The sequence below is a fragment of the Sphaerodactylus townsendi genome, linkage group LG04 (genome assembly GCF_021028975.2).
Source record: "Sphaerodactylus townsendi isolate TG3544 linkage group LG04, MPM_Stown_v2.3, whole genome shotgun sequence".
Lineage (NCBI taxonomy): Eukaryota > Metazoa > Chordata > Lepidosauria > Squamata > Sphaerodactylidae > Sphaerodactylus > Sphaerodactylus townsendi.
In genome coordinates, this window is record NC_059428.1 from 138,310,778 (window position 1) to 138,337,687 (window position 26,910).

The 26,910-nt window shown below is 44.0% G+C and overlaps 1 protein-coding gene across 2 annotated transcripts in view; it reads left to right on the forward strand.

The window, feature by feature from the left end:
- Positions 1 to 26,910, forward strand: part of LOC125430709 (CREB binding protein) — a 104,037-nt gene that overhangs the window by 17,910 nt on the left and 59,217 nt on the right. Inside the window, exons 3-13 of one of the 2 annotated variants that reach the window (XM_048492851.1) lie at positions 11,074 to 11,323; positions 14,692 to 14,805; positions 16,243 to 16,482; positions 16,800 to 16,896; positions 17,176 to 17,325; positions 17,755 to 17,872; positions 18,549 to 18,735; positions 21,175 to 21,228; positions 23,341 to 23,471; positions 24,342 to 24,530; positions 26,364 to 26,753. In XM_048492851.1, coding sequence (XP_048348808.1) covers positions 11,074 to 11,323; positions 14,692 to 14,805; positions 16,243 to 16,482; positions 16,800 to 16,896; positions 17,176 to 17,325; positions 17,755 to 17,872; positions 18,549 to 18,735; positions 21,175 to 21,228; positions 23,341 to 23,471; positions 24,342 to 24,530; positions 26,364 to 26,753 — 1,920 coding nt within the window. The remainder of the gene's footprint in view (positions 1 to 11,073; positions 11,324 to 14,691; positions 14,806 to 16,242; positions 16,483 to 16,799; positions 16,897 to 17,175; positions 17,326 to 17,754; positions 17,873 to 18,548; positions 18,736 to 21,174; positions 21,229 to 23,340; positions 23,472 to 24,341; positions 24,531 to 26,363; positions 26,754 to 26,910) is intronic. The other variant, XM_048492852.1, reaches the window with a different exon arrangement.

Genomic DNA, 26,910 nt, shown 5'->3' on the forward strand with positions numbered 1-26,910 from the left:
TGAGTACTAATACCTGGGATCTGCTCTCTGTAGTTGTGAGTCCACTGAAAGCTTCCTCTATTGAACCCCCAACAACTCAGCTGTAATCTGTCTGGGCCAACTTCACCTTCATCCTGACACAGTACATCATCTTCATCACATTCTCAAATGGAGGAAATTCATCATTTTAGACTTGGAAAACTCCAGCCAGGACCATCAATGACTGTCAGGCTTTCTCTCCTGCTAAAGATCTGAGAATGTACTTGGAGCAGCTAGTTCATTTAATTGCCTCTTTGGAATTGTCAGGGTCTTAATCCTAGGGAAGATACTGCAGAGGGCAGATCCAGACCCAAGGGAATCAAGGTGTTTTTTTCCCCAGATTACCCTTCTCAGATAAATTGGTTTCCTTCCCTGAATATTTTGAGAGGCTGCTGAAGGGAGGATGGGCCAAACCCATGTCTCATAGACCGTTCCCAAATGTTACTAAAAACATTATTCCCCAGCTCCTCACACCATGGAATTGCTGCAGGTCCAACTGTGGGACATTCCAGTCATGGCATTTTAATCTGCTGACTTGCTCTCAGAGAGTGATGCAGGATCCATCAAAAACATATTGGACAGGAAAGCCAGTAACATCCTGCACAACTTACTAGACCATGGCAATGACCGTCAGAACAGTGGCATCAGCCCTTATTCCAGAGCTACCATAATACAGGCCCAGAAACTGAGGCAACTAATTTCTGGCGTAAGCAGAGCAGTCACCTTCCTTCCAGTCATCTTGCTTGATACCATGACATTCACAGTATGCTCCGTGGCTGCCGCCTCCACTTCAAGGTGCACCATGTGGCTCCAATTGTGGCCACTTAACTTTCACTCTAAATCCATAGTATTTCTATATTCATTCCAAGGCAGCAGGTTGTTTGGTGACAGGCTCAATTAGATCTTGGTGGAGAACAAAGACAAAGGGGGGGCATAGCCAGAAATCTACAGAAAACCCTCTCACCTCATCCCTTCCATTCCTTTTGCACCCTGCCTCGGACCAGACCAAAAGAGGCCCCAGTGGCCTAGTTCCAGAGCAGTGGTTCTCAACCTGGGGGTTAGGACCCCTTTGGAGGTTGAATGACCCTTTCACAGGGTTCGCCTAAGAGACTCTGCATCAGTGTTCTCCATCTGTAAAATGGATAAATGTTAAAGTTGGGGGTCACCACAACATGAAGAACTGTATTAAAGGGTCGCGGCATTAGGAAGGTTGAGAACCAGTGTTCCAGAGGATCCTTTTGAAGGTTTCCCATTTCAACATATCACTCCAATTTCAGTCGTATAGGTCTGACATCAGCTAGACAGCCAAACAAGGAAAATGAAGTCACACTGGTGAGGGGTCAGCAAACTATCCTGTTTGGCTGCAACATTTTCCAAGGCCAGGTTCACTCAACTAATAACACTGGCACACCTTCAGAAACTCATGATCTCCTGCGTAGGCACAGTTCCCTGGCCTTGCCTTCATTCAAGACTTTTGTCAATTGGTTTTCTGTCCCTTCCAACTGGAGATCATACAGAAGTGAGACCTTGACTCTAATTCTACATTGAGACAAATCATGGTCTGGTGGACCAGACCCAGCAAGCTGACCAGGAGGCAGTCCTACCTCCTGGAGAACTTCATACAACTCTTCACAGATGCCATCTTATTTGGCTGGGGTGCTCCTGGCATGATCAGCCTGCCCTGGGCACCAAAGGGTAAAAGAATAAGCATCAATATGCTGTAAGTCATCAGGAAAGTGCTCCAGTTCTTCTGATCAGAACTCAAGGGTCAACATATCCTCATAAGGATGGACAATATTTCAGCCAAGACCCACAAGCAGAGGGGTAAACAGATCTTCTCTCCTGGATCAAATGGCATGTGTGTAGCAGTTAAGAGTGGTGGACTTTAATCTGGAGAAACAGGTTTGATTCCTCACTCTTCCACATGAAAGGTGGATTCTTATCAGGTGAACTGGTTTCCTGCTCCCACACATGAAGCCTACTGGATGACCTTGGGTTAGTCACAGTTCTCTCAAAACTCTCAGTCCCACTTACCTCACAAGGTTTGTGTTGTGAGGAGAGGAAGGGAAGGAGTTTGTAAGCCGCTTGGAGACTCCTTATGGTTCAAAAAAGCAAGACATAAATCCAAACTCTTTTTCTTTTCTGGGCAGAGAACCATGTTCAGTCCATCTCAGTAGAATATATTCAGGTCTCCCAGAACACACCGGCAGACTGGCTAAGCAGACAGACGGTCGAGGAAAATAAATGGTCCCTCATATGGGAAACTTTCCAACAAACTATGGCCAGGTTCAGTTCCCCAAAGTTGGACCTCTTCTCAGCACCCAGTCGTCAAGTACCTTGGTTCTTCTTCAGATACCATCATCCTCTGTCAGAACAAGTGACAGAACATGCCCTAATATCTCCATTGCCCACAGGAGTTCTTAATGCCTTCCTGTGATATTGAAAGGCCCATGGTAGATTTAAGCATCTAACCTGAGATGCCAATTAAAGCATCTAACCTGAGATGCCAGTGGCACCTATAGCTACCATCCTGACTCAGATAGCAGGAGTTCCTCTTGCAAGGCACCTTCATGTCCTCCCCTTTCTTAAAGGGGCTGTTCAGGTCAGCACTCCTGCGATACGCAATTCCCCTTGTGGAAGGAGTGCTTTCAGCTCTCACAAGGGCCCTTTGAACCTTCTCACATGGCTTCACATGAAAACTCTCTTCTTCACAGTGGTAACCTTAGCAGGGGGGTTTCAGAACTGGGAGCCTTTTCTGCTAGGAAAGGCCACTGCATCTTCTATAAAGAAAAGGTGGTGCTTTGACCTGACCCCACCTTTCTTCAAGCACAAAAGAGGCACTTATTGTCCCTCTGCCCACAGCGCAGCCATCTTAGGAGGGCCCTCAGAGTATACCTCCGGAGTACGGAAGCTGTCAGAAAATCTCTCTTTTCTATTCCTTAACAGGACTGAATAAAGGGGAAAAGCCAGATTGGCAGTTAGTTACTGCATTAGGCAGTGCATCCCTCAGGCTGCAAGGGTCTGTTACTCCAGTCAACAAACAAGACTCAGGAAAGTTTCAAGAGCTTTATTGGAACTGTGTCAGCCCGAGATTCAGAAAGCCAAAGCTATCGCTTTGCTCTCTGAACCCCAGTATATACCTATAAGTTGCAACATTTCTCAACCCATAATTCCCTCTCCCTCGCATTCCCAAAACATCAGCATGAGAACAGAGAAATTGTTGTGAGACAGGCGCTTCCCCCTTTGGAAAGTTGCAGATAAGGGGAAACGTTAAGCACTATTCACTAGTTACTTTGCAGGCGAAAGAAAACCTTCCCACCCTCAGGTGATGATATTGGCTGGGTCAGCTGTGGTCTTGTTGTGGACATACGAGATGCCAGGCCGAGTATGGTGCAGGCCTGACAGAGGCCTGTAAGGTGGGAAATATTCCTGTTCCACCAGGCATCATGGCACATTCAGTAAGAAGTGCAGCCACCAATGCAGCCTTTGACCATCAAGTCTCAGTAGGAGAATATGCAAAACGACTACATGGTCTTTCATCTATGCATTTGTCAAACATAATCTTAACAACTCCTCAGCTAACTCTGCCTTCAGACGTAGAGTGATGCAGCATGTGGTGGACAATAATTAGTTCTGACCCATCTTCTGGGACTACACTGTTGAAAGTGCTGGCAATCAAAATGCCCTCCTCCTCTGGATGAGAATGGACACTTGGATACTCACCACAAGGGTTCTTCTCTGAGGTAGAGGATGTTTTGCCCAGCCCACCGCCCCCAAAAAACCTCAGTGAAAATACAAAGTCTAAAAATATAGGGAAGAACAAGAACAACAGACTTGGGACTGTGGTCAACCAAAGAGCTCAAGTTGCAAAGGGAAGATAGTCAATACCCTCACCCTTCTGCAAAATCTGTTCATGTCCTTCCCTGTCATTTAGCTACTATCTATTACAACAGAGGTCTTACCTGTTCTGTTAATATTTTATATTAGCTATATTCCTTTCTGTCCTTGATCCTTTAGCTTGGGAGGTACTCAAACTAAGCAGGGTAAATTCCAGGCTGGGAGACTGGAAATGACAAAATCAGTCCTGCCTCCCTAAGTAGTTGGTGGGAATCACCCAAAATCAACCTCAAAGATGAAGAACAGGAGGAGTTTGGATTTATACCCTCCCTTTCTCTCCTGTAAGGAGTCTCAGAGTAGCTCACAAACACCTTCCCTTCCTTTCCCTGCTATAAGACACCTTGTGAGATTGGTGGAACTGAGGGAGTTTTGAGAGAACTGTGACTAACCGAAGGTCACCCAGCAGGATTCTGGGGAGGAGCAGGGGAAAAATCCAGATCAGCAGATGAGAGTCTACCACTCTTGTTGAAGGAGTAGGGATTCAAGGCTGTTTCTCCAGATTACAGTTCTCTTAACCACTACACACCACACTACACTTCCATATCTTAATCTGATCCCCAACATTGCGAATTTGTTTGGCTTTGGCAATGTTCTCTGCCAGTAAAATGGTTTGTCCTTTGGCAGACCACCTTCATTGTTCAAGGAATAGAGAGAGCGGTATATAAACCTAACCAATAAATAAATAAATATATATAGGAGCAGCTTCTCTTAGCTCCATCTTGCCTTTCCCTTCTGCATCATATGCAAACAGCTGACCAAATGCAGTATGTTCTCAGCCTGTGTGTGAGTGCCCACATCCTCATTCTGTCAGGACTATTCAATTTTTAGGAATAGACTATCTTTGGCAAGACCTATACCATCATCATACAGTCCTTCCTCTAGCAAACACTGCAAGAGCTAATTCAATAATTTCTAGGACTTATGACAGCCATAATTCTTACTGGGCTGAGAATGAGATGTCTCCCTTGTTTTCATTGCTGGTGGGTCTGTAATTTCCAACCTGCAGGATTCCCAGGAGAAGCTCTTGTACATCCTGACAGCAGTTCAGCATTCGTTCCTGTAGTAGACTTGCCATTGTTGTCTGTGGCCTTCATAACATGGTGACACCAAATAACATTTAATTATGGATGCTTCATTGTGGGGATGTTGTGTCTTCTGTGGCATGCCCATGATTGGTCTCCTGATTACCCCCAAAAAAGTAGTTCCAGATCAAATCAGTCACTGGACCTTGTGCTTTGTATAAATTTCCTCACACCTTTTCTTCCTCAGTTACAAGGCAAAGTAGTGTAGGCAGCCATAACAACATGGCCATAATGCAAACAAGCAGGGAAACCCACATTCATGCCCCACCTTTCCCATCTGCCACTTTGATTCACCTTGCCTGCTGCCTTGAAGTGATGCATTGAAGTTCAGCATCTACCTGACCATCCATGCAACAAGCAAAGGTATCACTTGTTCAGTCACAGGGGGACAGTGTTACATGTGAATGATTTTCTCAGTACCTACCTGCAACCAGTAGCTTTGACCTTTCAGCCATTGAATGGGATCAAGTTCTGCCTTCCCTCCTATCCCTCTTGTACCCAAGGTGATCGAGAAGAGAGGCGGGGACCATGCAAACTGTACCCTAATTCTCCTTACCTACTGTACCACAAGTACAAAATAACCAGTTGTGAAATATCAGAGTGTTTTTTGATTTTCACCTAATCCAAGACCTAGTCCTTTTCTCCTCCCTGAAATCCAACAGTAGAAGCGGAGAGGGCATTGCAGTCTTTGGATGTTTGGAGAGTTTTCAGGCTCAATCATAGAGCATGGAGTTCTCTCCCCGGTGAGTCTTGCCAACTTCTTCCTGGGGCACTCAGAGCTCATTCCTCCAGGGATGTTGCCACCTCCTTAGTGTACAACAGAGTGACTTCTCTTCCTGAGCTCCGGACCCAGCTTCTTGAGAAGTTAGGCTCTTGTAGTCTTAGCAAAGGCAGACACATCCTTCAAAATGTCAATGTTTTCTCCAGGACATTCTTTTCTCCAGGACACATCTTTACTTGCCAGGTGTATATGTCTGCTTATCTATACTCATCTGTGTGATGCACAAAGACCATGAAAAAGTAAAAATTGGTTTTTCTACAACAAGTTCTTTCAGCAGCTCTCTGTGCTTTCACATGAACCCCCAACCTTCCCCAAGAGTGGTGCTTTTTGCTTACTGTGGCATACTTTCATTTTTGGATTTGTCAGAGGAGGAAGATACAACTTGGGCATGTACTGTGAGAATTGCATCTTTGAGCTGAGAAGGTTTTTGTGCTTAAAAGCAAGTAGCAAACATTTCTGAGTTTTAGCTGTGTGTGAGCACAAAGCCTGTCAGTCTGATCGCACGTACAGCTACTCACAAAACACTTCCTGATTAGCAACTAAGTCCAGTTAAACACAAGTAAGAAATAAAGAACTGTATAAAATAGTTAAACATGCAGGATAAGGTCTGATTAGTCTCAGAATTACCTGGATGTTGCAGATAATGTAGTAGGTTATGGCTGGTTAGTAGTTAGGAGAAGAGTTGGTTTTTGTAACCTGCTTTTTCTCTACCTTAAGGAGTCTCAGAGCGGCTTACAGTTGCCTTCCCTTCCCCTCCCCCAAGAGGTAGGTGGGACTGAGAGTGTTCTGAAAGAACTGCACCTAGCCCAAGATTACCCAGCAGGCTTCGTGTGTCGGAGGTTGGGAACAAGCCTGGTTCATCAGGTTGGAATTTGCTGCTCATGTGGGGAATGGGGAATCAAACCTGGTTTTAAACATTAGAGTCTACCACTCTTGACCAATACAATCAGTGGCTGCTAACCCCCACCCCCCACCCTCCCAGATCAAATTATCTTTGAAAAAGTTGGAAGTATTTCCAAAGGACAGTCTTTAGAAGTGTAAAAATGACCATCAACATGGCAGTGTTGTATGTTGCCTTCATGACACATAAAGTAGAATTTCACATTGGCACCCTTGGATTGGATCCAAACTGGTTTCCTGGCAGTGAAAAATGCAGGAGGGGTTTCCCATTGAGCACCAAAAAGTCTGTGCTGTGGGCCATTTTACTTACCTTTTAAAAAGCCATGTGGGATGAGGACTGAGGTAAGGAGAGCAGTGGGGCAGGATCCAGTGTGGAGGTAGCTCTGACTGACCCCATGGCCTACCTCCCACCCCTTCAGCTCAAGCTCTTGAAATAAGGAGTCATTATGCTTGTTTCTGTTTGACATACTTTGTTGGCCCCATGAAGAGAAGTTTGCATGTTAATTCAGTTAAATTGTGCTTTTCCAAGAAGAAATGTGAGCAAGGGCTATAAAGTGTTTCAATTTCTGCTATAGCAAATAGCCATTCTGAAATGGAGAGCAGTGTTACAGAATTCCAGTCTTAGTGCATTTGACCACAACCGCGGTGCTCTTACCTTACCTGAAATGCATGTAGTATATTTATGATAAATGCTGTACACTCCCAGAAGCTATAAAAATCCTCAGGGGGGAAGAGGCACAGTCTCACATTCTAAATCTTGGCTTCCATGCACCGTGTACTTAATGCTGACTTTCCCTAACATTTAAGCAAAAGAAAAAGGATAGGCTGGCCTTTGGAGATACTGCCAGAGTGACCTTTACACTTTCAGTCAGTTTCGCTGCCACTTCATACTGAAGAGGAAGATGTGATTCTAATTCCATAGCGTAGTCGAGGCCTACATATTTACTCGAAGGAAATAGAATGCAAAGATGCCCAAGGTTTCAGAAAGTCTGAACCTGCTTTAGAATGCATGTAGTTATCATCTAACCCAGTGGTTCTCAACCTGGGGGTCGCAACCCCTTGGGGGGGTGTCAAATGACCATTTCACAGGGGCCGCCAGGCTAGGATACATGTCTCAGATGTGTTTTAAATTTTTAGTTGTTTTGTCACGTTTCGGTCTGCAGCGGGCGCAATGTTTGATATATCGGCACCAAAACCTCAGGGTATCATCAGGAGACTGTCCTGATAATACTCCCCCCCCCCCACCAAGTTTGGTGAAGTTTGGTTCAGGGGGGCTTCTGAGGACAGGCTGGCTAAGACTAGTCACTAGTCACTTTTTCCTCGCCTCCCCATCCGTCTCACCGCCTCTCCACCTCCAAACTCGTCTTCCACACAACCCATTCCCTGCCTTCCGTCCTTCCCACTTTTAAACTTTCCCGTCTGTTTCAAGCCTTCCCACCAATCCCCACGGCTTGCTTCTGCCCCTGCCTTTTTGCAGTCAACCTCAGGCTCCAGGGGGTGAATGCCGGGACATTTAAACTGTGCCCCGCCCCCACTTGGGGTTGTGTCGCTGCTGCGCTGCAGGTGTGGGGTCAGCAAGGCATCCTGGCTCCGCACACCTTGCTGTCGGTGGGCTTGTAGCACCGCCATTTCTGCTGGCTATCCCAGCCTCTCCTGAACTCCTGAGCTTTCCCTGTCATCTGGGCACCCTCCCACCTCTTGGCTCTCCGAAGAGGCCTACCCTCCCACCCCTTGCTATTTCCCACACTCTATCTTATCTCTCTCTCTTTCTCTACTTACTTACTTACCTACCTACCTATCTCTCTTTATATTCCTCCCCCTCTCTGTCTCTATCTTTATCTCCCTCCCTCCCTCTATCCCCCCCTCTTTCATTTCCATGGCCTCTCTGGATTTGTTAGATCTCCCTCCCCCACATACACACACACTTGTTTATGTCTGATTCCACAGTGAAAAAGCTGCTGGGTTTCCCACAAGTCATAGTGGAAAATAGAAAGGGAACATCCAGTGGTTGAGGGAAGAGCCTCCATCCTGTTGAGATACATAGAAATTGCTGGAGCAAGGTGATGAAGAGGGGTGGGTGGGGATGGAAGGCTCCTTTTGCCCAAATGCCACATGACCCCTAACCTTGGACCATGCAGGCTTGTATAATATCAATATTTTGTTCATCATTACAAAAGTATAAAGGAGAGATGTTTTTGTTTGGTTCTTAAATAATAACTTCAATCAGCCTCTTGACTTAGTTAAATCTGTGGTGGTGCCTCTCAAGCAAAAAACAGGAACTCCCCTTCCTGAAATATAGTCCATGTTCCATGAGTTACTTTCCTATTCATATCTTTGCAACAAGGCTGAAGAGAGGGGGGCATCTGCTCCAAGCACAAGGAAGAGGTCGAGGCTAAGGGGGCTACTGCTTGGGCCCCCTGCCTAGCCAGGTCCCAGTGCACCAGGCATGTCACTGGCCCTGTTTTTGAGAGGAGGTGGAGGGAAGAGAAGAGAAGGAGATCCTGGTTTCCTTTTTAGAATTAATTCATTTCATGCTGGGTCTTCTTTTCCTGATGTCTTCTGCTTTTCCTAGTATTATTGTCTTTCTCATCTTTTCCACTGAGTCTTGTCTTTTCATGATATGGCCAAAGTCAACAGCTTCAGCTTGGTCGTTCTTAGCTGCTAGAAAGGATTCAGGTTTGATTTGATCTTTGTGTGCATTATGTGCAGCCAAGTATCTTCCAGTTTTTGTCAACCCTATGAATTAACCACCTCCAAAACATCCTGTCATTAACAACTCCACTTACATCTTGCAAATGGTGGGGGGGGGTGTGTGTGTGCAAGGCTTCCTTGATGAAGTCAATCTGTCTTGTGTTTTCTTTGCCTTTGGGCCCGCCAGAGGCCTTCTCTCTCCCCCCACCCATCCCAAAAGGCCAGCTGGGTCATTGAGGGCCCAGCAGAGGCCTTCTGTCCCTCCCCCACCCCAAAGGCCAGCTGGGCCCGCGGGGACCCGGCAGAGGCCTACCCTCCCACCCCTTGCTGTTTCCCACACCCCTTGCCACCCTCTGCCAATCCTAGCCATCTGCAGCAGAATTTCCTGGGCAGAGTATCACCCAATTTTGGGAAAATGTGTCTGTCTGGGAGTGCCTGAAGAGCAGAAATGAACTGTGGTTTAGGAAATTATTATATTTTATTGTGTAAAGTTAAACATTCACTTTACATATATATTTCTATTCAGCTGTGGTCAGGACACAAGCATGGGGCCATGAGAGTATACAAGTGCATTTTACCGGGAGGTGGGGTATCTGGCCTGGGCTGCAAGTATATCATTTTAAAATTTCTAAAACAACACAGGACTTTTGTCCGTGGTTCATTGGATGAATGGCATGGAGTCAGGCTGAAGTGCAAGCTTGTATTGGTCCCTGGGAAATGATTGTAATATTACAGTACAGTGGAGGCCAGTTTCTCTGGATCTCAGTAGAATTTATGCTCAAATGCATTATTACTAATATGAAAATTGTTGATATTGTATTTTATATGACAAATATAAGTTACAGTTATGAAGTAGCAATGAAAATAATTTTATGGTTGGGGGTCACCACGACATGAGGAACTGTATTAAAGAGTCCCGGCATTAGGAAGGTTGAGAACCACTGATCTAACCTCTCAACACGCTGACTTGATCAGAAGTTCCATAGAGGAAGGCAAGTCAGAGCCAGAGAATTAAAAGCCTGAGATAAAAGTTTGTCGAAAATTGACCTTCAACCATCATCTGGAAGAGAATTTGCAGTACTGATTTCCAAGAGACTCTTGAGATGAACATACTTGAAGTGGTGGACTTCATCAGACTTGGAGGACTTTCCCTTGCTGCTTTGAAGTGTTCTGACATTTTGCCCTGAGGGGACCCAAAAATGATGACTGTGCAATGTAACCTTCTGTCTTTTCAACAGTGTGTGTTTGAGAGTTGGGAGCAACAGGTAAAATGTTCTCCCTGTATAAGTTTGTGCTACACAGCAGGTCTGCTTCAGAATCAGACTGTGGGTTGACTCATATAGATTCCGTCGATGGCACATCTTTATGTAGGATAGAGAGGCAGAAGCTGTGACTTCTGGTTGGTGGGTTATTTCTTCCAAATATAAACTTTTGGGCATGCCTTTATTTTAAAATGTTTGACTTTACATTTATTGATACTCTTTTCCCAAGAAGTAAATGCTAAACATTGATTGTGTTGAATAAAACGGATATATTTAGAAGTTTCTTACATTTGCCATTTTAGAGGCAAGTGATCATAACAAAGTAATGTCAGTTGGTGTCCAAGCCACTGAGTTGACCAGATTACTATGTAAGCTATTGTGCTTTTGAAGCATCATGAAGAAACTTTCTGTTTCGTGTAATGCAAACGTATTTTGTTTTTAGTCTCAAATGCAAACGCAGGTTCAGCAAGTGGGAATTGTACCCACACAGGCAATGGCGACAGGACCCACAGCAGATCCTGAAAAGCGCAAACTTATTCAGCAACAGCTGGTGCTGCTACTTCATGCTCACAAATGTCAAAGGCGAGAGCAAGCAAATGGAGAGGTGCGCGCTTGTGCTCTTCCCCATTGTCGAACAATGAAAAACGTTCTGAATCACATGACGCATTGTCAAGCTGGAAAGGCCTGTCAAGGTAAGAGCAGGTCGTTCTACATCAAAAAGCCTATGGTGTGTTTTATAGTGGAATAATTTCTGCACACAAATTTGTGTTTTGTCATGTGAAGGTGGCCAGAGTGTTGGCAGAAAACTTGAGCAGAGGGACTCCAGATGAGCCCCATGCCAGGCAGGGCTTTTCAGTGTTTCCTAGTATTTCAGTTTGGGGGGTTCAAAAGCATCTTCCTCGTGGTTTAGTCCTATATCACATCAGTAAGGTATGAAACTGATGGCATCTTCACATTGTCTCAGGTGTCATTCCACAAGATAGGTTATAAGTCTATCAAGCCAGTGACTTGGGATGCTTCTAGAAGCACCACATGCCCTTACTGCAGTCTTCATTTCATTTAGCAGATCTCTAGGCGTAGCATTACAGTTTCTGAATCCTGACTTACATTTTATACTCATAGATTTCAGGGGTTTCCAATTGTTCCTCATGTTACTTTATAACTTGATTTGGTCTATACACTTACAAATATGGGCCTTTTTCTTTTCTATTCTATAGAAGATGGAGGAATTTCAGGCAAGTAGATTTGCAAGTTGTCCATGTCTGAATTGTAGAAGGGAAAAATCCCCCCTCTCATTGGAAAAATTTGGCCAAAATTCCTTGGGAACCCTGGCATTTTTCTACCCTTATTCAGTTCACATTTCTGTTTTTAGGTTGCTGATCTGTTGGAGGGTTCTTGCCTCCACTCAATGCTGTATCAGACAGTTGTAGTTAACCTCGTCTTTATGTTGGGTGACTGACAGAGTAGGGTATTTCTGTGGTGTCACCCACTTTAGAGGGCTCCCCCCCCCCTTTGTCCTGTTTGCTAATTACATGCTCAGCTTGCTGCTTTCAGACTCCCTAAGGAGACAAGGGGGCATTATCTTTTGCTACAAGGGCATTTTATTCTCTGGGGCTTTTGATGGGGCATAAGCTGCAGGCATTTTTTAAGGGAGCAGGTTACTAGGGGCTTTACTGGTCTCTTTTACATTTAGAATTGTGATCTGCCTTGAACCTCGAAGGAAGGGTGAGGTTCAGATATGTTAATAAATACTCCACTGCCCAGCAACTTTTCTTCTTGTGGGTTCAGACCTAGTGGTAAGGTCTTACAGGCTCTTAGTCCTTAGAGACTTCAAAGTCCATTCAGTAGCCTCCTTTGTGGCTTCCATGGCAGCAATGGAGCTGGATCAGTACATCTGGTCACCCAGCTACATGGCAAGTGAATCTCTGTTCTGATTCAGGGTCAGATAGTGCAGGGAGGAAACTTCCAGTAATTTCCATGTCATGGTCTGACCATCATCTGGTGAGGTTCAGGCTCACTATAACTTGTAATGTGAGGCAGGGGGCTTATCAAGATATTTTACCCATTTTGATTACATGTGATGGATTCCTGAGAGTGCTTTGGAAGTTTCCTGCTGGTGTCACGAGTAGTTCTATGAAAGCCCTAGTCATTATTTAGGATACATTCAGGAGGTTTACATGATTGCTTGTAGGCATCCTCTCCCAGCCCGTGAAGTTCATACACACTGCTGTTTTCTGGGGAGAAAATCTCATTGTGAACACACAATGTGATAGCAGTGAAGCTCAGCATATATAACATCAGCACTTCATTAAATGCTACTTTCTGAGCAGCAAACGTCTATTTTGTACATAAAATAAAAGATCAAACTAAGGACCAGGTAGCTCCGCTGCAGATTTCTGCAAGAGGGACAATTTAGAATAACACAGCAGATGAGGCAACTCCCTTCCATCGTAACTTTGGCAGCCCAAAGAAGTCATAGCCATCAGTCTGAATTGGGCCTAAAAGCACAAAGATAGCTAGACGTTTGCTGCTCAGAAAGTAGCATTTGGCAGAAGAGTTCTGCAGAATCGCCTTCAGAAACTTCAGCCAAATCCTCACAGTCGCTTGTCACCAACTTCCCAGATGTCTTCTTCCACTGAGAGAGAAAGAATGTTGGAATTTACTGTGGTGGTTTGTTCTTCTCAGTGGGTGGAAGACATCTGACCATGTCCTGGATCATTCTGCTGCAAGAAGAACTGTTTCTTCTGAAATGGGGAGACACCTTGAGGTTGATGCACTTTCCTTTGTTCAGGTATCTCTAGATGCCATCTAATAATAAATAGAGGGAGGATTTGTTTGAATGTGTTCCAAGACAACTGTGTCTTTATTTCTGTCTTTTCATTTGAGATCTTTATCCATTCTCTTTTTTGGCTGAAACCTTTTGGTCCTGAGTATGTTTTGTCGGTCTTGCGATTAAATCCCAAAACGGAGAGGTGCTGTCTGCCCCTGCCCCCACCCCAAATTAAGAGCTTTACTGAAGGTTTTTCTGCTTAGCCCTTCCTTCAAAGGTTGCTGGGATTGGCAACCATTTCCAGGATCGATGCTATCCACAGAGAATAATGAAATTTTGTTGTAACACCAAGGAAGAAGGCAGAAACAAGACTATGTGGCGGTCCTGACCTCATGGACTGTTGTTTTAGGTCTTTTGATAGAGTTCCGTTTGTTCAGGAATTAATGGTTAAGAGTTTTGTCTGTTCGGAAGGATTCGTCTGAAAGGCTGCAGGATATGGGGTGTGGTGTTTGTAGATGTCAGCACTTAATATTTGTTATTCAGTCTGCTGGCCTGAGAGGACTATTTTATGCCTTAACACCTGCAGGAATTTGAGAACAATTCACAGGTGAGTATTCTGTGCCTACTGATTCTGGTGTGGAAATGAATTATTATTCAGATGAATTATTATTCAGAAATTAATCTCTTACTATACCAAATCACTAAACCACTGGGAAGCTGCAGGGGCTGTGGTGGTGGTGGGATTGGTTGCTCTATTAACTAGTTAACACATAGATTGGACCAGAAGTATTTTGTGGGAAAACATAACCATTTGTCATGGGGTTAGGTGTTAGCATAGCTGATTTTGTATTATTACCTCTGTATTATCATAAAATTTATGACAAGATAGTTATGAAGGGTGGAATTAATATTTTTGCTAATTTTGCTATCTGAGTGAATTGATGTATTTTTGTTTGCCTTCGGGCTTTGAGGATATATGAGCTTTTTAAAAAGGCAATGTTTTGTTAATGAATTATATGCCTGTCCTAAGAGATCTCTGAGCACTGGATCCGGATCCCCTCTCACCTGTGTAAATATGGCAGATGCAATCATGTCTGAGGCTTGTATCAATTCTGAATATCTCCTGTTGCAGCTTCTGCTTTGTGTTATTCTATAGTACTCATTATTGGTTTATAGTGTATATTATTCATTTTTGCAAGTAATTATGCAGCTGTTAGTGAAAAAGGTAGGAATTAATACTCTTCAGAGATTTTTAAAAGACTGAGTTCATGGCTTTTTTCCCTTTCCTAGTTGCCCACTGTGCATCCTCACGTCAGATCATATCCCACTGGAAGAACTGTACACGGCACGATTGCCCTGTGTGTCTTCCACTGAAAAATGCCAGTGACAAGAGAAACCAGCAACGTAAGTAGTTAATTCAGTTCAAGAAACAGTGGAGAAATCTTATTTACTCAAGTAATAAGAGATCATTTTCAATAAATGTTGTTGGTTGTATTATCTCTCTTGGACTTATGCTATAGTAGGTTGTTTCTGGGCCCAAGTTTGGGCCTGTTAATCTTTTCTTTCACTTAATAAGGTTTATATGGTAATCACACAAAAATGCCTAATATAAATCTTCAAGGGGTGAGTCCCTATCTAAGGAACTGGAGTAACCTAATACTTGACTATAAACAGTGGCTTGAGTCCACTGATACACAAACAGAAACTTTGCACAGTTTGTGCAAAATGTTTGTGGAACACCTAGTTCTTTCCTTCCTATGTATTATAATGCCCAGAAATTGGTTGCATAAGATCTTGCGTAGGTGGAAATGCAAGTGGGGATACAACAAGATTGGTTTAGTTTGACCAGTTACTATTGTCTGTTTTTTGCATATATGCTTGTGGAAGAGCTCTAGTTCAAGTGGAAATTTTGCAGTGGATCCAAACCATGGATTGTAAGGTGGACTCAGGGTTGTGCTCAGGTGTGATGGTTTAGAGCAGTGGGCTCTGATCTGGAGAGCCAGGTTTGATTCCCCACTTCTCCACATGAACAACGGACTCTGGTCTGGTGAACCAGGTTTGTCTCTCGTCTCCTCCACATGAAGCCTGTTGGATGACATTGGGCTAGTTACACTTCTCTCAGAACTCTGTCCGCTCCACCTACCTCATAAGGTGTCTGTTGTGGGGAGAGGAAGGGAAGGAGTTTGTAAGCACTTTGAGACTTTTTACAATTGATAAAAGCAAGATATAAATCCAAATTATTTCTCCTCTCTCTCCTCCTCCTTGTAGTGGGAAGCATGGTTGGGGAGGGGGTTTCCATATAAGCTGGTTGTTTATATATTATCTTGTAATGAATGAGGACTATAGAATCTTCAGTTGATGTCAGTGTGAACAAAATGTGTGTAGTTTATGGAAATTAGTTTTCACCTGTTAACTATTGTGGGTGAATCGTCTCTGTACTTCCTTTGATTATACTTAGATTTTACACAACTGCATCTCACTGTAGTCTTCCTGCATTTCACAACCCTTTAACCCATTTACCATTTTTCCCCTTCATATTCTCGTACAGTCCACCTAATGAGGGCCTGTTACGAGCATCCAAAGAATTAGGCTGCAGTCCATCGTACCTTATTCTAGAAGGTACATCATTCTAGAAGGTACATTGCCTTTAAGGTACTACCAGATCCCTGTTTATTAAGAACAGAGAGATGGAACTGAGCTTCAGATCACTTTCTTTGTTACTGTGTGAGTAGACCTATTCTCTCCCCTTCCCTTCCTCCCCTCCCCTCGCTGCCCTTGGTTAACGTTGGTATATGCATGATAAAGAAACGCAATCATATTTGTGTGTGTTTGTTTTTGCAGCACTCCTTGGATCCCCTGGTAATGGAATCCAGAGTTCTGTTGCTTCTGGAACAAGCCAGCCAACAGCTCCTTCCCTAAGTAACCCTAACCCAATTGACCCCAGCTCCATGCAGCGGGCCTATGCTGCTCTTGGTTTGCCCTACAGCAATCAGCCTCAGGCTTCATTGCAACCACAAGTACAAGGCCAGCAAACGGCTCAACCTCAGACCCATCAGCAAATGCGGACCATAAATGCATTGGGTATGTAGAAGAAATGAGAAAGGGAAACTTCTGCTAATAGAACCAGTAACAAATGCTTCAAGACCTGGGGTGCATTCCGGCCGTGAAAGCATTCGACAATAAGCTGATATTAATTATTGATATCTTCAGTTCCCATATTGGGAGCATTAGTGTAGCAGTCATTTGAATAACTATTGACTTATAGTACACATTTGCAGTAAATTCCAATTACCAAATGCTTTATTCGTCATACAATTAATATATAAACACTGATTATTTAAAAGTGTTAATTATTTGATATTCCATCTGAATTAATGAGAGGCAATCTTATTCCAAAGGAACTAATCAGATTACTCTTGCTGCGGGAGGATTAGCAGACCAGCAGGCTCCCATAATCCCAGAGACGGTTCTTCCAACCTCACTCGGGGCTGCAAAGTAAGCCACATCTGAAACAATCATTGCATGTTTTTTGGTCATATTTTTTCTGTTTTGGAAATAGTGCCAGTCGTTAGGCTTTTTGTTTCATATTGTTATTCCTTACTGCTTTTTCTCCATTATCTCCCCCCATTTGTTTTTGTTTTTTATTGATGTACCTGCTTGCTGACTTGTTTACTCATTGCAACAGTAATTTGGGATGCTTGAAACAGTAATCTGGTATGTGATGTAAGGGTACTTGGCAAGCTTTGTAATCTCTTCCAATGTTCTGTCCTGTAGCCCTTTAATGAATGATGGGCCAAATTCTGGCAGCGTTGGAAATCTTGGGGGCTCCATGCCGACAGCTGCACCACCTTCCAGTGCTGGGATGAGGAAGGCATGGCATGAACATGTCACTCAGGATTTGCGCAATCACTTAGTCCATAAGCTGTAAGTCTCTGCTGTGACCAGGCACTGTTTCTAGTAGGCTGGGGGAGTTTCTCTTGAACTTTAGTGCTAATTATTGGATTTGGATTGTGGGGTGGCAGTACCTTCGTAGAGTGCTGGAAGGATAGAAGGGAGAATTAGTTTAGCCCTTTGCTATAAGGGAAAGTGTTTCATGAAACAGCTTCTTTCCAAATTCTGTTCTTTTCTCTTTTCTTTGTAGAAGATGAGGAAAATTTAGAAGTGATTCCCCCCTCCCCCATCTCCATATTTTTCATACTGTCATATTATCAGGTCTCTTGAACGATTTGTATTATGAAATTGAAAGAAGTGTGCTGGTATTGTCAGTGTTGGAGTGAGGGGTATTTTTTTAACATTATGTAGACAGAGGATTTGTAGCTGTGTAATTAAGATTTACATCTTTCCTTGATGCAGCGTCCAAGCAATCTTTCCTACTCCTGATCCAGCTGCACTGAAAGATCGCCGGATGGAGAATCTCGTGGCTTATGCAAGGAAAGTGGAAGGCGATATGTATGAATCAGCTAACAGCAGGGTATGTTATCTATTGGATGGGGACTAAGATGTGTGAGCTGCTGCTTGATGCACAGTGACCCTATTCTGTGAGGGCAAAAAGTGCTTTGCTTGGTGTCTGAAAAAGTAGAACCAATTATAGTGATTTAAATGGGAACATGATCAATGAAATGCTCCTTTATTAATGGTGTATAGCTTAAAGGAATGAAAGTGAAACACCTTTTTCAGTTCTGAAAATCTTGATATGTTTCATTTTATGTTTCTGGGTTGGAAAAGGAAGTCAAACTTTCACCCTTTTCTCATTCAGTTTAACATGACTGTAATGATAACAGTATCACAATCCTCTAGATCCAATACCTGGATCACTGGGTTGCTATGAGAACAAATTTAATTATTTACTGAAACATTTATACTCTACTTTTTTGGTCCAAGTACCCTGAAAGCTGTTTAAAAGCGCATGAAAACAAAATAAACAGTTAGCTACTGTGTTCTGTGGTGTACAATTTGCATTGTGCCTGAGTCTTGCACTAATCTCATGTTCATATTTCTAGAGTGCAGATTAAGAAAACAAACTGCTTCAGAGTGCAGTTGTTCATGTGAAGTGGAAAATATCAAGCAGTATTATTTCTGAATCATCTGTGGCTCTTCTTTTCAAATATCTTTTAGAACTAACCCTAATGTCCCTTCCTCCTTTGTAGGATGAATACTACCATTTATTGGCTGAGAAAATCTATAAAATACAAAAGGAACTAGAAGAAAAGCGAAGGTCTCGTTTACATAAGCAAGGAATCTTGGGCAACCAGCCAACCTTGCAGCCCCCAGGGAGTCAGGCAGCTGGCATTCCACAGGTGGCAGCAACCATGGCACAGCCTGTGAGACCTCCCAGTAAGTACTTGCTAAGGGAGAAGGCAAAGTTATTTCATGTTGTATTTTTACCCCACTGTTTAAAAATCATATACCCTACCTTTCTATCACTTATGGTATTCAAGGCAAAGAAACAATAGAGTGTCCAGGTCAAAACAATGCACGTGCAATGGCCAATTCTAAATTAACAAGAAAAAATGTAAAATCTGGTAGGAAACCTCAAAGATGTGACCAGTAAGGCCCACTAGAATCTGTATCCAGGACTCCAGTTTGTATGCCAGCTAGATTCCTAAGCCCGAAGTCTCTGACCATTTAAAGCTTCAAAAAAGCTAGGCAAGATATTTACATCCAGGCTGATGTTACTGATGTTGATGTGCTTAGCAACTTTTGGGCTAGTTTAAGTTTCCAAAAATGCTTCAAAGGCAGCCCCATGTATAATGCATTAAAGTAATCAAGCCTGACCACTTCTAAAACACAGAGAACTGCGGTATGATTAGAGCTGTATAATATCTGGATACGTTGAAGCCACAGGGAAAAAAACCATGTCTGACTTCTCTCAATTCTAGTCAGTTGACAGTGTTCCTGGTCTGTGTGTCACTCTATTCGTGTGAAAAGTAGTGCAAATATAACAGGCACATTCCGAGCATATGTCGAATGTCTCCTCCCTCATCAGAGTATTATCACAGACAGGACCTTTGTTCTCTGTTTTCAGTAATATTAATAATTGGCCTTTTGGCTACGATTGCTACAGTAACACAGTGTAAATCCTTGTGTTGTGCTGGCAGCTGCTACCAAGGCAACATTTTAAAACATCTGCATAGCCAATCAGAAACTTGCTGGGGAAGAGCCCTATTTAGCCCCATTCACTTCCAGAAAGGTATTAGTGGGGGAGGAGGGATGCACCATTTTCTGTAGATACGCCCCTGGATGCGGAGGGCCGGGCAGTTTGAATGTCTTGGAGGTTCTGTAGCCCAGGCAGCAATCTGAGTAGAAAGTCACCCACTTAGATTTTTTTCCATCCCTTCCTTTACCAACAGAAAATTGGGAAGAAATGAATTATGTAGGGAGGGGTAAGGAATTGGGTGTTGTTTAAGTAAGGCCAATAAATGCCATCTGAATATGATAATTTTAATGGGTTATATTGATTTATTTAACAGAAATATTGGTTTTTATTGTATGGAATGATTTTAATTGTGTCTTCTGGCAATGGGTTGGACTTGATGGCCCTCGTGGTCTCTTCCAACTCTATGATTCTAATTGTTAGCTGCCCTGAGCCTGGTCTTGTGCCAGGAAATGACGAGACCTTAAATCTAACAAAATAATAAATAGACTGTGTTGACCAGATAGTGGTAGACAGACTGATAAGCCTCATGTGAGCCATAGCTTGGCGAAGGCTGCAGGGGAGTAGGAGAGGCCACCTGGAACCATCTTGAGAATGCAGGTGACTGTACGTGTAGGAGCTTGCAGGTAGGCCTCCTTCGGGTCTTTGAGGGTAAGGAAGTTCCCCCATCCAGAGGACTCCGTGATTTATTACAGTTCTACTTGCAAAATCTTTCTTCTCACTATCCTGTTGAGGTGTTTTAGATCCAGGATTGGTCCCCAATCATTAATTTTCTGGGACAGGACAAATAAAAAGAGGGTCCCAGAAAATCTTTCCTTCTCCAGACAGGCTCTGTGTGGGGTTGAATGTTCAGCAAATGGATGATGGATTGGAGGATAAGTTGATGTCACTCTCAGCTTTTTGGATCTTGGAGAGAAGATAAACTTGTCACTTGGGGAATAGAGAAAGTCTGTGGCATAACCCTGGCTGATTGTCTGGCGGAGCCACCTCTTCTAAGTGGAGCTCAGCCAGGCCAGAGCTGAAACCTGTGGTGGACTTCCAAGTGTGACATCAAGGATTGAAAGGATCCTTGCTAGATTTGTTGGCTGCAGCTCCCAGAGATGAGGTATTAAATTTGGAATGGGATCAGGGTCTGGTTCAGGACTGCTTTGTAATCTAGACTCTGTAGAGACTCTGTGCTGAAAATATCCTCTGGTAGTCCAGAAGGAATTGTGGCCAGTTTTGTTGGATCTGAATTTATTTTTCCTTCCCTCTCCCCAAATAAGGAAGCCTTCCTCTGGGTTCACAAGCCTCATCTTCTGCCATTCCAGAGCAGGGTCTTGTCTGGGAGGAGTGGGGGAAGAAACATTCAGCCACCCTGTGGGCAGACTTCCCCCACAGACTGTTCTGCCTCCTGGGCTTGCTGCAGCTCCCTCTAGAGAAGCCTGGGTCCTTGATCTGTTTCCTGAGCAGAAGGCAAATGGGGGCCAGGCAACCCAGCTGTCTTCAGCCCCAGATGCTCAGCTGGAGCAGATACTGCTGGCCTTTTGGTGTGGCTGCTTTGTGGTGCTTGCAGCTTAATTTCCTAGTTTATTTTTTTTTTGTCACCATGAAAGTAACCAGTTTTTATTTCCTTACAGATGGGCCGATGCCAATGCCACACGTGCCTATGAGCCGCATGCAGGTCTCTCAAGGTATTTACTTGCTACTGATTTGCTGTTTAGCCTTTCTCTTTGTGAATCTGCTGTTGGGGGTAGGGAACGTATCTTGCCTCTTTTTTGCCAACTAGATTGATGGAAAACGTGTTTGTCTTTGATGATACCACCCAGGTTTGGTGAGGTTTGGACTCCCAAAGGGGGTGCCCCAACCCCCATTGTTTCCAATGGGAGCTCCCTTGTTGTGTTTTACTGCCCCAGCTGTAGTATCCTGGAGAGGATAACTGGGTTGCAAGTGGGAGACTCCTTGCTTCTTCAGTTGGTCCAAAATGAGGCAACTACGGAACAGATACCAGGATCATAATAACCTTGTCCTGAACGGTTGGCACTGGATGCCTGTTAGTTTCTGGGCACACTGACTTGGCACCTGTCAGGATGCTATTTGCTGGTAGAGGGGAATTGCTGGGTAGAGCTTTGGCTTCTTGCAGGTGCTGCTTATCTGTTTCCCTGGCCTTGGAGCTCCATGGCTGGGACGAGCTCTCAGACTGGACTCTTTCTACTGTCCTAGTTCACATGTGGGGGTGGGGATTTGCTGCAACATATTATCAACAGTTTTGGCGCCCTTTCGCCAGAACTGTCTTCTGCTGTCTTTCTCATGTCTTCAATAAAATCCTTGAACCATCAAGTGAGTTATTCCCTGAATTGGGAAACTGACAGCACTGCCTCATCCCAACCCACTAAGATTCCATTCTGAAGCCCTGCTTTTTTGTCTGCCTGTGGAAGGAATCTGACTAAGTCCAGGCAAACATTTGAAACAAAGTTCTTTATGTGCAGGCTAAGTAGATACTCAAACAACAGCAAGGAGAAATCTAAAGCAGAACACAATTGCACTAGCATATATCACCCATCCCCCTCCCTTCCACCTCACAAGGCTATTGCATTTTCACTGAGTTCCCAAGAAACAGGTTCACAGACCAATTCTGGGCTGCAGAAGGTGATAAGGTGATAAGAACCACAGCTGCAGAAAGTCTGGAGGTCAGACAATGCAGAAACTCAAGTCTTGACAGCCTGCAGACATCAGGTTGAGTCTTTTCAGTAGCGGCTCTTTGCCTTTGAGATGCTCTTCAAGACTTTCCTTATCCTTTAGCACTGTGTCAAAAAGATATTTTTTTTTGCCCTGGCTTTTAAATGAGCGGTTGTCTCCTTTTCAGTTGTTCTTATGAACTGCTTCTCTTCTGATGACAGTCAGGATCTTTCAACCTCCCGCAATAACCCAACTTCTGGGTTCAAAAATCAGTTTATTGCCAGAAATACTGCAAACAGAATTCAAGCAAGCCTTGCTGGAACTGTCCCACTTTACAACCTCTGGTTAATATCCCTTCCCCAAACACCCCGCCACCCCCCCACCCCACCCCTCCGTCAGCATCGCAGCATGGTGAAGTTACTAGAAGCGTTCTCAGGCTATTCAAAACAGACATCAGGGCCAGGTCCCAGCTGCCTTGAAGGGTGAGAAAAGTTACCGTGCCTGAAAACAAAAATACATAAGCATAGGATTAACAACATAACAATCCAAGGAAGTCAGTGTGGTGTTGTGGTTAAGAGCAGGTGGATTCTTATCTGAAGAACCAGGTTTGATTCCCCTCTCCTCCACCTGAGTGGCAGAGGCTTATCTGGGGAACCAGATGTGTTTCCGCACTCCTACATTCCTGCTGGGTGACCTTGGGCTAGTCTCAGTTCTTCGGAACTCTCTCAGCCCCACCTACCTCACCAGGTGTCTGTTGTGGGGAGAGGAAGGGAAAGGAGCTTGTAAGCCACCTTGAGTCTCCTTACAGGAAAGGTGGGATATAAATCCAAACTCCTCTTCTTCTCCCACAGAACTAGCTTCTCCCGGTCTACCCCATAGTCTCATGGCAATCTTGTCAGGGTCTTGACAATTACTGTTTTATGATTCTAAATGTTGTTTTATGCTGTTTGTGTGCTCCAAATATTTGCAACTCTTCTGCTGTTGTTTTTACTTGGTGAGCCCTTTTGAGCAGGTCTCCGACAAGGCAGCAGACCCATTTTCCAAATTAATCAGTAACTAAGTTTGTATGTCAAGAAGTGGTTGGGTTCCTTGCTCCTAATGAGCTGTTCTGGGGGTACATTTTGCAGGAGTGGGAGTGAATCAGTTTAACCCTATGTCCATAGGGAACGTCCAGATGCCTCAGGCACCTATGGGACCCCGTGCAGCTTCTCCAATGAACCATCCTGTCCAGATGAACAATATGAGTTCTGTTCCAGCAGTTGGTATCATTTTTGTCACCTTATCTTAGTGTAAAAGTGAACTTTTAGAATGATTTTAGAAGACAAAATGGTTATCTTCTGCCTATTTCAGTGGAAGGACTTTTGGATTAACTGAACTGTTACAGGACAGATTAACTTTCTATATTTTGAATATAATTATTCTGTTTATTTAGCAATTTATATCCTGTTTTTCTTCCCACTGGGCTTGCAGCAGAGTGGCCCAGGTTACCCAGCAAGTTCCCATGGGAAAGCAGAATTATAATCTGGGTCTCCCAGATCCTAGTGTGGCACTAACTGCTACACAGGGATGGTTGTTAAAATATATTTGCCAACCTGTTATGCTGAAAAGTTTGGAAGTGTGGGGTTGGTGGCGTCAGAGGGATTGGGGGTGGGGGGGAGGCCATGATATTCAGGCTCACAAGTTTTGCATTTTTTCCATGGAATGTAAATAATTCAAAGTGTAAATCTTGTTTGGTTCAGAAAAACATATCTATTAGGTTTTTAAAAATATAATAACTGAGAATGTAATTAAAATGAATTAGACTGCTTAAATGATTAATAATTAAGTTTTTTTAAAATTCGGTATAGTAGTTAATAGCTTATTTTTATAAATTTATAACATTACAGATCCATGTTATGCTACCATCGTTTATGTTTACTTATTTTTACTTATTTTTCATTTTTCTTCCTTTTCTGTAATTTTTTGTCAGTAAAATTTAAAAAAATCTTTTTAAAAAAGGAAAAAGTTGAAGTGTAGCTTTCAGCATTTGGACATGCTTTCTTTTCTTTCTCCTGTTGAAATGGGCCCATTGGGTACCTGAAGCCGGTGGGCCAGTTTCTGACTGTCAGTTGATTGCTTTGTGTGCTAGATGGCCATGTCTCCTTCACGGATGCCTCAGCCTCAGAACGTGATGGGAGCCCATTCCAGCAGCCTGATGGGACAAGCCTCTACCCAAAATCAGTTTCTGCCACAAAATCAGTTTCCTGCCTCCACTGGAGCCATGAATGTCAACAGTGTAGCCATAGGACAATCAGTGGCGCAGGCAGCAGTATCACAGGTACAGTATCACAGCAGTACCACCAGACATTTGGTGGTTTGGGCACCTTTTGTTCAGCATTTCCGTTGTCTGTGGGTTTCTTGTTGGCTTGTTTAATTTTCGGAAAAATACATAAATAATTAGGCACATTGAAGAGTATTTCTAAACCCTAAGAGAAGAACACAAGGAAGGAAATGATTCGTGAAAATGAAACATATCCATATGTTTTATATGAATGCTGGTATAATGTTGGATTTTTTTTTCAATGCATATGCCATCCTGTTTTCTGTGTAAGAAATTCCAGGTGGGTTTTTGACATGAATTGCCAGGAACTGATACTCACTTCATGTATTTGTGCCTGGAGCCTGGGATGTAGGTAGTTCCCACGAATGCCAGAATCAGGATATAGCTTCACATCATTTTGGCCTAGCAATCCTCCTGAGGCATGTACATTTTCTTGGGGCAGCACAGGGATCTAGCTCCTCACTGTCCTCACTTATGGCAATTCTAGACCATAAATTCTGCAGAAAAAATTCTCCACCTGCCACAGATCATGGAAGAGCTCAGTTTTCAGACTTGAGTTTTCAGATATGGCTACATCTGATTAGTTTTCCAACAAAGGCTCTACAGTCTCCAGGTATCAAGAGATGCCTTTCTTACTCTTAGGTTGCCTGGCACCCTCTTTACTCATTGTGAACTTTTTGCACCAAGTAACATTTCAGGATTTTAAGTAATGGTTTGGTAGGCTCTTAGCTGCCCCGTCGGAAGTCATTTTCTCTACTCCAGCAACAAAATAATTTGGGCAGTTTCAGCTGGTTGGTATTTGCTAGCATTATAGTGGCTGCTAGCAGTGTGCTTTTACAAAGATGTTTTGTATTCCATATTGGGAAGGGCATGAGTATTGTTTTAACAAAGTGCTAGGAATGTTGTTATTGTACCAGAAAAATCAGACTCCTGATACATCATTAAAATTGATCATGCAACTCCTGAATGTAGAATTAAAATGGGGGCAAAAGGGAGAGAAAGGAGGGGCCCCAGTTGATGAGTATCAGATGGGCCCTTTAACTTTTAAAGAGCTGTTATTTCTCTTAGGGGAGGCCTGATCTCTGAATTCTAGAGACCAGCTGTACCTTGTAGGAACTGAACATACCTCACCCATAGTTGGGGAGCAGTGCTCCTTCATGCCCTCAGAACAGTGGGAAAGGAGGGAGGCATGATGGGCTGCTCAGACTCCCATGAGGTTTGACTGCACAGCTGCACCCCAACCCCCATTTGTAGACTTGTAGAGGGGCAGGAAGGAACATGGGGCCATAAAGGACTTCAAGATAGAAGGTGGACTCCCAACGAACAGGTAAATCCAGGACCATTTCCTGGCATTCTAATATGGGTGTAGACCAGAGGTCAGATCTGCTTCAAGACTCAACAGCTGGTTGGTGGTGTGTTGTCCCTTTAAATTTCAAAGATTATTATTTCCTAGGGATATTTCCTGGTCTCTAGGTTTGGAGTCCATCTGCCCCCCGTAGGAAGTAATGGTGCTTTAAAACTTTAAAGCTTAAAAAGCTGGTGCACTGTCAACCAGCTATAGAGCATTCCCTCATCACTCCTGCCTCCCCAACAGGATTCCTGATTTCAGTGTTACTGGGAAGGGTAATCAAGCCAGGGGGACAACAGTGGTAGCAAAGCTTGCTAAATCAGTGATGTACCAGAGAGATCAGCTATTCTGCACAGCCCCCGGAGTGACTCCTGTGTGGAGGTGCCTCTGCTCTTGTGCTTTTCTGTGTGAGCTCTTGTGCTTTTCTGTGTGAGCAGATGTGATTACCTGCTGACTCTTGTGTTAATTCCCTTCCCTTCTAGCAGGGACAAGTTCCTGGTGCAGCTCTTCCTAATTCTGTGGCTATCCTAGGACCACAAAGTAGTCAGCTCTCGTGTCCTCCAGTGACCCAGCCGCCCCTTCATCAGCCCGTGCCTCCTTTGGCTAGTGTGCCATCTGTTCAGCACCAGACCCCTCCGCAGCCAGCAGTGCCTGCCCAACCAGCCACGCCAGTCTCTGCTTCAGGACAAGCCCCTACCCCAGTTGCCGGCTCTGTCCCAAACGCCACGCAAATGCAAAGCACACCGTCCGGGCAAGCAGCTACACAGGCTCAAGTCACGCCACAGCCTCAGACTCCCGTGCAGCCTCCCTCTGTGCCAACGCCACAGCCGCCTCCACAGCAGCCAGCCTCCATCCAGGCCCCTGGCACGCCGGTAAGTGATTTGGGTCATGCCCATTGCTGAGACCAGACTTGAGAAACCCCAGTGCCTGAGAGAGAAAGCTTCCCATGTACCCCTGGATCAGACCACATCCAAACGGAAGGCAGTTACATAACGAAAAGGTTTCATTCATTTATTACAGCCGTAGACC